The sequence below is a fragment of the Eptatretus burgeri genome, chromosome 10 (genome assembly GCF_056783735.1).
Source record: "Eptatretus burgeri isolate ZD-2024b chromosome 10, Ebu_testis_v1, whole genome shotgun sequence".
Lineage (NCBI taxonomy): Eukaryota > Metazoa > Chordata > Myxini > Myxiniformes > Myxinidae > Eptatretus > Eptatretus burgeri.
This window is the reverse complement of record NC_140970.1, coordinates 28,824,301-28,835,070: the sequence shown is the minus strand read 5'-3', so window position 1 is coordinate 28,835,070 and position 10,770 is coordinate 28,824,301. Positions and strand designations below refer to the sequence as shown.

At 47.5% G+C, this 10,770-nt stretch overlaps 1 protein-coding gene across 5 annotated transcripts in view; it reads left to right on the top strand.

The window, feature by feature from the left end:
* Positions 1 to 5,030: 5,030 nt before the first annotated feature.
* SUDS3 (SIN3A corepressor complex component SDS3) overlaps positions 5,031 to 10,770 on the top strand; it is a 43,059-nt gene continuing 37,319 nt past the window's right edge. The window contains exons 1-3 of one of the 5 annotated variants that reach the window (XM_085897618.1): positions 5,031 to 5,171; positions 7,061 to 7,170; positions 7,274 to 7,343. In XM_085897618.1, the coding sequence (XP_085753744.1) occupies positions 7,065 to 7,170; positions 7,274 to 7,343 (176 nt within the window). In that variant the 5' untranslated portion in view covers positions 5,031 to 5,171; positions 7,061 to 7,064. Of the gene's footprint in view, positions 5,209 to 6,162; positions 6,774 to 6,984; positions 7,171 to 7,273; positions 7,344 to 10,770 lie in introns of those variants that run through there. The other 4 variants (XM_085897620.1, XM_085897621.1, XM_085897617.1 and 1 more) reach the window with 4 other exon arrangements.

Genomic DNA, 10,770 nt, shown 5'->3' with positions numbered 1-10,770 from the left:
CCCCCCTTCCTGGATGGTTTTGGCGCGCGATCCACTCGTTGGCCTTGTGATTGGCCAAAAGGGGTGCCAAGTCCGCTGATTGGACTGGGGGGTGTGGCGTGCGTCACGGCGGACCGCCCCTCAAACAGGAAGATGAGTAATATTGTCCTGTGTTGGCCCCCATTGGCCGAACGATGGCAAACTCACTCGCATCTCTCTGATTTGTCGAGAGAGACGCCAAGTCCTTCATTGAACTCCACCCACGCACACATGCCGGCGAGCGCGAAGAATGCCAAGAGCAGAGTGTTGTTGTTGTTGGGGAAATGTAAAAGAAAACCCTGACTATCAAAATAACTCCGCAGTGCACAAACATTTAATCACCCATTAAACATAGGACGGGACCCTACCGAGAAACACATACTTACCGATATTGTTACGAATCTGGCAGCTATGAGCACTCAACATTCAGGTTCCAAGGTTAGTTATGTCGATAAGTATGTGTACAGTTACAATCCATCCCCTTCTGTGTAATGGTAATTACATGTGTGCGCTACAGATTATTTTATAGCTGGGATTTTTACATCAACAATGCCAGCAACAACACTCTGCTCGCGGCATTGTCCGCGCTCTTCACGGGCTCACGAAGCGTTTCGTTCTGGCCTGGCACCAAATAAGGGTATGCATCATTTTCCGGCCAATCGGTGACGAGCAGACCAGAGCCGGGGCAGTCCTTTGCAAGAAGGCGGAGCCGCGACACACGGTCCGCCCAATGAGAGCAGGCCACAGATGAGCCATGGCATCTGTGGCATCCATGCTGAACTTCTCAAGGCTGGTGGAAATGCTGCACTCGTGTCATTGCATGCAGTTCTGTGCTCTGCCTGGAACACAGGCATCATCCCAACTGATTGGAAGAGGGGCCTTGTTGTTGCTCTCTGGAAAGGGAAAGGTGATCGCCAAGACTGCAACAACTACCGAGGGGTGACGCTGCTCTCAGTGCCGGGCAAGGTCTTTGCTCGGATAATTATTGATAGGGTTCGCCACCATCTGCTTGAGCACCAGCGTCCAGAGCAGTCAGGCTTTACACCAAAGAGGTCAACGATTGACCGTATCCTTGCTCTTCGTGTCCTCACCGAACGCAGACGAGAGTTTCGACATCGGCTGCTTGCAGCCTTTGTTGATCTCTGTAAAGCATTTGATTCATTGAATCGGGATGTCCTCTGGAGGATTCTTGGTCTTCGTGGGCTGCCACCAAAACAGATCGATCTGATGTCTGAACTCTACTCTGGTACTGAGAGTGCTGTGAAGTGTGGTGGTACCATCTCTGACTTATTTCCAGTTGTTACTGGAGTTCGTCAGGGGTGTGTCCTGGCCCCCACACTTTTCAGCACTTGTATGGACTGGATTTTAGGGATGATGTCGGAGAGATCAAGCTGCGGTGCATCGTTTGGGAATGTCAAGATCTCGGACCTTGATTTTGCAGATGATGCAGTCATCTTTGCGGAGACTTTCGATATCCTTTTGGGGGCCCTCGAGGTGCTGAATGAGGAGTCGGAGCCGCTGGGATTACGGGTTTCTTGGGTCAAAACTAAGATCCAGGCTTTTGGTGACATCTTGGATGCTGCTGTCCTGTCTGTGTCTGTTTGTGGTGAGGATGTTGAGGTCGTGGAGAGATTCACTTACCTTGGCAGTGATATTCATGTCTCTGCTGGCTGTGAGTCAGAGGTCAATAGACGTCTGGGTCAGGCCTGGGGAGTCATGGTATCACTGGATCATGGGGTGTGGCGCTGCCGGTACCTGTGCGGGAGGACGAAAGTCCGAGTCTTCAGGACCTTGGTGCATTGTCTTGTTCTATGGATGTGAGACTTGGACTATGGATTTGAGACTATGGATGTGAGATGTGAGACATCACATCTATGGATTGTGAGACAAGACGTGGCAGTATGCATAATTTTAGCATCCTCTGAAGTGTGGACCACATTTAAAAGGGCCCCCCAATGCTTGGGATATCTCAAGTTTGATCAATGCCAGAGTGCCGGAACGATGCTCCACAGGTTGTTTGACTAACTTGGGAAGGTCATTGTGTAACAAACAAAGCCACATGAGTACAATCAAATTCTTGCGAGAAGGTGAAAGTTCTTCTTCCTCAGCTGGAACCACCCCGTGATGGGTAATACTGTTGTGTGCCGGGGATCGGTGGCGATAAACGACCACTAGGGGGAGCAGGAGGCACGTCTCCACCAAACACCCTGGAATTTAGGTCGTGACTCTCGGATAAGTCCGATTGTCCGGACCGTGGTCGCCAATATTTCAACGGCGTGGGGTAGGGTTAATTGCCTAATTTCAATATACCTAAGTACCCACGTCGTCCATCTACTGGGGAAAACCACACCCTCGACGGACCTCGTTGAACCGGATTGCTTGAGTGACCTCGGTCCGGTGTAACCGAGCAGAATTACCAAAGTCCGTCGGACCCAATGACAACTTACAGCACCAACGGCCTCACTATTTCTCAAGGCCGCACCATGCTGGGTCAATGGAAGAAAACACGGGCAACGAACTGGAACATTTAACAGATATTTATTTAACAATAGGGAGACACAGAGCAGAGTTATCCGAATAAATGCAATGTACAATGAACAAAAGCACTTAACAATTCTACCTAAAGACTGGCGCCACACACACACACACACACACACACACACACACGAAATGGACCCCCTTGGGTCTTTATTCGGTCCCTCAGCCCAGGAGGGAAAGGCGAGCTGGGGACCAGGGTCTTGTCGGTACCTGGCCGCCTCGTGCGGTTTGGCCCGCGACTGCACGTGTGGGACCCGTGGTCTGTACGAGCTTGGATGTCGAGCAGCCGAGACTCCAGACTCGGCGACCACCAAGACCAAGACCGCTTGGACCACGACCAAGACCGCTTGAACCACGATCGCAGACGAAAAGCAATTGCCACGATCACTCCTGTACTCCCGTCGTGACAACCACTCGACTCTTTCTCTTCTCCGGCCTCTCGCGTCCTAATTGGACGAGGGGTTGTGGGGAGATCAGTGGCCTCCCCTCATTGGTCGGGCCGAACACTCCATCTGGCTAAGGCGGAGTCGGCCCTGAGGTGATGAGCTTCCTGATTGGACAGGGGGGGGGGACCCCCTCCTTTCCTGGGTGGAGTCGGAGCTCTGAGGTGAGCGAAGAACGAAGGAGATTTGTTGGCGATGTAAAAAACCTGACTATAAAAGAAACCCGCAGCGCACACATGAAATTAACCCATGAGGCAGAAGGACGGGACCCTGACTATAAACACATACTAATATCGAAATAACTGAACTGCGGGGGCTGCTGTCTGTTTGTGTGCAAATGGCTTCCAGATTCGTAACAATACCGCTGTCATGGTGCAGCAGGTTATCTTCAGTGAAGGCAATTAAGCGCTGATGGTGGTAAAGGTCTTCATGACGCTCATCTGGTTTGAGATGAATGTCAGAAAAGTCAATGAGATGAGCAACTGTAGATTGGAATCCATATTGGTGGGGCATGACTTGCCAAATGCTGTGTCTGGATGTGGAATTTTTCACAAGGGCTTCGAGGAATCACGGGACATTATTGGCTATTTGGCCGAGCATTCATTCCAGCATGTTCACTTTCTTCTGGGCTCTGATCTGATCTTCTTTCACCATTGAGTACCATCAACAAGAAACGGGGCAAAATTGGCGTCCAGTGAAAGTGTATAATGCAACTTCTGGCACCTATTTTCGAAATAATTCACAGTTTCAATCTTCCTGAGACACCATTGTCTTGGTGCCCAATGTGTATTTGCCTGGTTGGACACTGTGTGCCGACGAAATGACAAAGCTGGTACCATCCAGGTGGCATTCTTCGAGCTGATTGGTCACGTTCATGTAAGCCATCCAGGTGGCATTCTTCGAGCTGGTTGGTCACGTTCATGTGAGCCATCCAGGTGGCATTCTTCGAGCTGGTTGGTCACGTTCATGTGAGCCATCCAGGTGGCATTCTTCGAGCTGGTTGGTCACGTTCATGTGAGCCATCCAGGTGGCATTCTTCGAGCTGGTTGGTCACGTTCATGTGAGCCATCCAGGTGGCATTCCTCGAGCTGGTTGGTCACGTTCATGTAAGCCATCCAGGTGGCATTCTTCGAGCTGGTTGGTCACGTTCATGTAAGCCATCCAGGTGGCATTCCTCAAGCTGGTTGGTCACGTTCATGTGAGCCATCCAGGTGGCATTCTTCGAGCTGGTTGGTCACGTTCATGTGAGCCATCCAGGTGGCATTCCTCAAGCTGGTTGGTCACGTTCATGTGAGCCATCTAGGTGGCATTCTTCGAGCTGGTTGGTCATGTTCATGTTAGCCATCCAGGTGGCATTCCTCAAGCTGGTTGGTCACGTTCATGTGAGCCATCCAGGTGGCATTCTTCGAGCTGGTTGGTCACGTTCATGTGAAAATGCTCGTGTAGAATGAGGCGGGATTTTAATTTACTATTCGTTCTCTGTCGATTGTTGAGGACATGGACTCACGCACGCACTGATTCTTTTGGATTGTTAACAAATTTAAATAGGAAGTGTGTTTCGTTGTTGGGCACCAAGCGCTTGCCAAGCCAGCCATTCCTTATCACCGGTTTCGAATGGAGTGCTTGCTTAAGTGCTTAAGCCATCTGACGAGCGCTCCACCACAAACTTGGTAACTGAACACAGCCCTGTTTTCGACATTTTTGAGAGTTGTTGTTCTGATAAGTGAGTGATTAAGGCTTTAGAGTATGTGTGTGTGTATGAATGTACGATAAGCTTGGCTGGATCCTGCCCTCGATCTTACATTTGTTCTCTCTTTGGAGTCAATATTCATGTATCCTCAATACTGACAAGTATGTAATCTTATAGATTACAAAACTCACAAATACTTTGTACAAAGTAGTGCCCAAATTATAAAAGGAAAGATTCCAAAACGTCACTCGAGGTGTATAGTAATAGTTTTTCCCTTGTTTGGCTGGATGTTTCTTTTTTATTTTATGTTTTTTTTTTCTATTCTCTCCGCGACCGATTTTATTTTGTCGCAAATATGGAGTCGGTTGTCAACGTTATGCACGGATTCTCAAACAAACTGAGGAACTCGATTAGGTTTCCGTACTTTGCTGAAACGATCAACAGTTTTCGTGACGTCACTTCGTGTTCCCCACTGTGAGGAGGTCAGTTCGTTGATGTTGAGTGGAGGAGTGGTGTTTGGTGAGTGCGTGGTGTGGTGAGGAATGCTGTGGAGTGCTGTTGTGGTGGTTTGCTTACTTGGATGTCGAGGCTGGAAGCGATGCTTACGTGCCCCTTGTTACTGCGCTGATGGATGTGTTCCTCTGGTAGGATTTGTACTTCAATGGATGGTTTACCCAGTGTACCTCCAGTGCTGACTTGAGCTGGTTCACCGTTTTTTTCGTTGACTGTTCTTTCATTTCTCGAGTTCCAGTTGTTGATGTTTCTGACTGACAATGCGTTCTGCCTTGGTCTGGGTCCACAGTGGTATTTCCTGATTACCCTCCGCCACCGAAGGCGAACGAGCTTGTTTTTACCCCCTTTCTGTCTGTCTGGGTATTCTCGATGTCGTTAATCTGAAAGGTCTTCGTTGTACTTTCTCCATTAGGTCCTCGTCCTTGTATGTGGGGTACGATACCGAGTTGCAGTATTCTAGTGTCGGCCTCACAATGGTCTTGTAGAGTTGAAGAATTCCTTTCAGTTTTCGAGCTGAGAAAGATCCTTCAATGATCCCCAGCTTCACGTTATTGTTAGCTCTATTGGCCAACACTACGGCATGGTGTTGTGGTGAGGAACTGTACCGAGTGGTGTTGTGGTGAGGAACTGTACCGAGTGGTGTTGTGGTGAGGAACTGTACCGAGTGGTGTTGTGGTGAGGAACTGTACCGAGTGGTGTTGTGGTGAGGAACTGTACCGAGTGGTGTTGTGGTGAGGAACTGTACCGAGTGGTGTTGTGGTGAGGAACTGTACCGAGTGGTGTTGTGGTGAGGAACTGTACCGAGTGGTGTTGTGGTGAGGAACTGTACCGAGTGGTGTTGTGGTGAGGAACTGTACCGAGTGGTGTTGTGGTGAGGAACTGTACCGAGTGGTGTTGTGGTGAGGAACTGAACCGAGTGGTGTTGTGGTGAGGTACTGTACCGAGTGGTGTTGGGGTGAGGAGCTGTTCCGAGTGGTGTTGTGGTGAGGAACTGTACCGAGTGGTGTTGTGGTGAGGAACTGTACCGAGTGGTGTTGTGGTGAGGAACTGTACCGAGTGGTGTTGTGGTGAGGAACTGTACCGAGTGGTGTTGTGGTGAGGAACTGTACCGAGTGGTGTTGTGGTGAGGAACTGTACCGAGTGGTGTTGTGGTGAGGAACTGTACCGAGTGGTGTTGTGGTGAGGAACTGTAACGAGTGGTGTTGTGGTGAGGAACTGTAACGAGTGGTGTTGTGGTGAGGAACTGTAACGAGTGGTGTTGTGGTGAGGAACTGTAACGAGTGGTGTTGTGGTGAGGAACTGTAACGAGTGGTGTTGTGGTGAGGAACTGTAACGAGTGGTGTTGTGGTGAGGAACTGTAACGAGTGGTGTTGTGGTGAGGAACTGTAACGAGTGGTGTTGTGGTGAGGAACTGTAACGAGTGGTGTTGTGGTGAGGAACTGTAACGAGTGGTGTTGTGGTGAGGAACTGTAACGAGTGGTGTTGTGGTGAGGAACTGTAACGAGTGGTGTTGTGGTGAGGAACTGTACCGAGTGGTGTTGTGGTGAGGAATTGTAACGAGTGGTGTTGTGGTGAGTACGTCGCACAACCCTTCAGTTAATTGCTGTGACGACGTTATGCATTCGTGGTTTATTTTCTTATTTTAGTCGGGTTATTGACAGTCAGTGAAATAATCCGACCAATTACCATAGTTGATGTTTACATATGTACACACACACACACACACACACACACACACACACACACACACACACACACACACACACACACACACACACACAGACACACACACACACACACTCCAACCCCCCTCTTCCTGCCCCACGCCGTTCCTTCGGTACACCACACCGGGGTGCAGGGCTATGGCAGGCTTGGTGCAGTGTCTGGAACAGGGTGTGCAGGACGGGCTGGGCGATCCCTTGGACAGTGCCGACGAGGTTCCAAGAAGCGGACGGAACTCTGACGAGGGTCAGTGAGGAATATGTGAACTTAGTTTCATTTTACTCACCCGGTTATTTAACGGAAAGGTTTTCCGAACTCGTGCACACATTTCCATTTTGAACTTTTTCAGACACAGAAGATGCGAGTGAGACGGACATGGCGAAGAGAGAAGATGGAAACTATGTGGAAATGAAGGAGCAGTGAGTTAATTTTGATGGATCGGTGTGCACATGGGAGGGAGAGTTGGTTTTTCTCTGCACAATGTGGGTTGTGTGAACATTCGGTGGTAGCCGAGAACTGTAGGTTATGCCAGCTTTCGTATGGAACCACAAACCAGAGCTTGTGCAAGCCCTCAGTGGGAACTGTAAATGTTGTGCTTGCCTTCGATTGAAGCAGAGGCTGTGATTGTCAGCAAGTATTGACTGTACCAGCCTTTGGTGGCAACTGGGAAGCACAAGTTATGGCAGCTGGGAAGAATAGGTTGTACCAGCCCTCGCTGGTGGCTGGGAAGAATAGGTTGTGGTGGCCAGGAAGCAGAGGTGCCAGCCTTCGGTGGCGGCAGGGAAGCGGAAGTCATGCAGACCTTCCTTGGGGGTGGGCCGTGCAGGCAAGAGTCCCTATATACGAGGAGTAGCAACATGGCGCGTCCCAAAAATTTCTGGTGAGTTGGGCCATGGGTGGAATTTTATATCCATCGATGACTCTCTATTCTTTTTAAAACGACAGGATGCTTTGCCATTGGATGCCCCAATCGATCAGAGAAGGGATTCAAAATGTATAGATTCCCTGCAGACGCCGGAAGGAAAAAAACAGTTGAGAAAGCGATTTTTTTTTATTGATTTTTTTTTTTATTTTTTTTTTTGGGGGGGGGGGGGTAATTTCTCTGCCAGGTACGTTGTAGTGCTGTGTGTGTTCATTTTTTTGTGGTGCTGTGATTATATTGCAGTTGGGTATAACTCGTTAAAAGCCAAATTGTAATTCAAACATCAATGCATAACTATGACCTATCAAAAACATCCTGGCAAAGTTGCTTACAAGTCAACACGTCACCTGTGTCTGTAACACAAGTTTTATTTATTTATTCAAATTGTTCTCGGTGTTGCATTTAACATTGGTTTAACCTGAGTTCAAATCTTGGCCCAGCTTCAAACTATCATCCTGGTGTTTCACAGGCAGAGTTATTCTTCATTGTTTGTACTTTATCTCGAATGGATGTTAAGCCAGGTGTCCCGTCTGATAGCATCAGTTGGTAGACGTTAAAGATCCCACAGTGTCCTTCGCGAAGTGTAGGTGAGCTATTGCCAGCACCATGGACAAATTCCAAATTCCTACCTTGACCAACTGCTGGGAAGTCAATGGCAAACCACTCAGTATCACTCTCGTCAAGTAGCCGAGGACTTGCCTTCAGGCAGAGCACACTTCTCAATCAATCTTCTCGAGCTCCTCCTCCTTTAAAATTTTTTTTTTTTCCATTCACAATTGTTATCTTTTCTAATTCTCTACTTTCTCTTTTCCATTTCTCTCTTTCACTTTCCTTCATCCAATTATTTAAAAATTCTGCTTTCTGTCACTACCGATGTGTTTCTTCAATTCACTCGCTCTGTACATTTGAAATTAGGAACTCATCAGCATGAACCTTTACTCACGCATTACACTTAATTTTGTTGCGGTTGCAGCGATCATGTTTTGAGGTTAAATCAATCCTGTCTGATCGTATGCTTATTCTGACATGTTGGAAGAACAAAAAAAATAGCATTAAGTTATGTAATCTTCCCGTTGGGTGCAGAGAAAGACAGCTTGACTAGAAAACTTATGCATTACATTTCACGCACGATGGGCACAGGTTCGGTGGATACAAAATGGCGTCAAATTGCAAGTTGTGTCTGCTCCTCGTATCTACAGTTAAGCCCAAAATTATTCATACCCTATGAAAAAAAATCAGAGTTTTGCATTTATCTCATACCTACAAGCTGGAGTGGTGGAACTTTCACTTCACCCAAGGACATTTAGTTGGCATGTACAAATCCACATATATTTTGGCTCAACATTATTAGCATAACAATAGAAATGTTAAGATTTCTGTTTTTATGCATGTCCAAAATTATTCATACCCCATACCAAGTCTCAGAATTGAGGCCAATGTTTGTGATAATGCACATGCTTTTGATATTCCTAAGATTCTTTGTAATGTTATGCAATTATTCCAAGATGTGTGCATACAATCTGAGTGCATTACAAATGTGGCCTATTGAATGTACAGTGAGGAATGTTATAGAACAACACTCTGCTTTTTGACTATAAATTAAGGGGAGCTGATGCAATCATTCTCAGGTCATTGTCAGCATGGCAAAGAAGAAAGAAGTCAGTGAGGACCTTCGGTTGTGCATTGTGAATGCTCACAAGGAGGGGAAAGGCCACAAAGCTATTTCGAAGCAGTTCCGAGTGCCAGTTGCCACCATACAAAGCATAATTAGGAAGTGCAAGGAGTTCCACACTGTAAAAAAAAACATTGAAGGACGTGGTCGGAAGCCAAAGGTGTCGCCTTGTCTGGCAAGAAAAGTATGGCGAGAGGCCAACAACAATCCACGGATCACTATTAAGGTTCTCCTGAACAACCTTGGCGAGTCTGGGACCAAGATATCAAAGCAAACACTCCAGCGGACGTTGCATAAGGGGGGGTTCTCCATGGACGCCGACTAAGAAAGACTCCACTCATCCATCCCAGGCACAGAAAGGCTCGTCTAGCCTTTGCAAAAGCTCACCTGGACAAAGATCCAAGCTTTTGGTCCTCAGTTCTGTGGTCGGATGAGACGAAAATGGAGCTTTTCGGGCACAGAAATGTTGCTTTCGTTTGGCGAAAGAAAGGTGAAGCATACAACCCTAAGAACACAGTCCCGACCGTCAAGCATGGAGGCGGGAGCATAATGCTTTGGGGATGTTTCTCAGCCAGTGGGCCCGGCAATCTCGTCAAAGTGGATGGCATCATGAAAAAGGAGCAGTACATCAAGATCCTTGAGGAAAACATCAAACTGTCCGCAGAGAAACTTCACCTCGGGGAGCATTGGACGTATCAGCAGGACAACGATCCAAAACACACCGCCAAGTCAGTCAAGAAATTGTTCCGGGATAATGATGTAGAGTTTGTAGACATTTTAGAGTGGCCAAGCCAAAGTCCGGACCTCAACCCAATCGAGAATCTGTGGAGGGAGCTCAAGACCGGAGTGATGGCAAGGAAGCCTTCCAACCTCAAAGACCTGGAGACCTTCGCGAAGGAGGAGTGGGCCAAAATCCCTGTAGAGACATGCAAAAACCTTGTGAGCAAGTATAAAAACCACTTGGAGGCTGTAATCACAAACAGAGGCTTTTCCATTGATTACTGAATGTGACTTTGAACTGATCTAAACAAGGGTATGAATAATTCTGGACACGACTTTTTTTGTAAATCTATCAATAAAATACCCCCAAAACAATGTATTTCTTGAAATGTCTCTTGCAGTGATTCTTTCAGCTGTTTGTCACATTCTTATGTAACTTAAGCCAGAAGTAACTCATTCCTCAAATAACACGATTCAAAATACTCCAAATTTGGAAAGGGTATGAATAATTTTGGGCTTAACTGTAGGTACT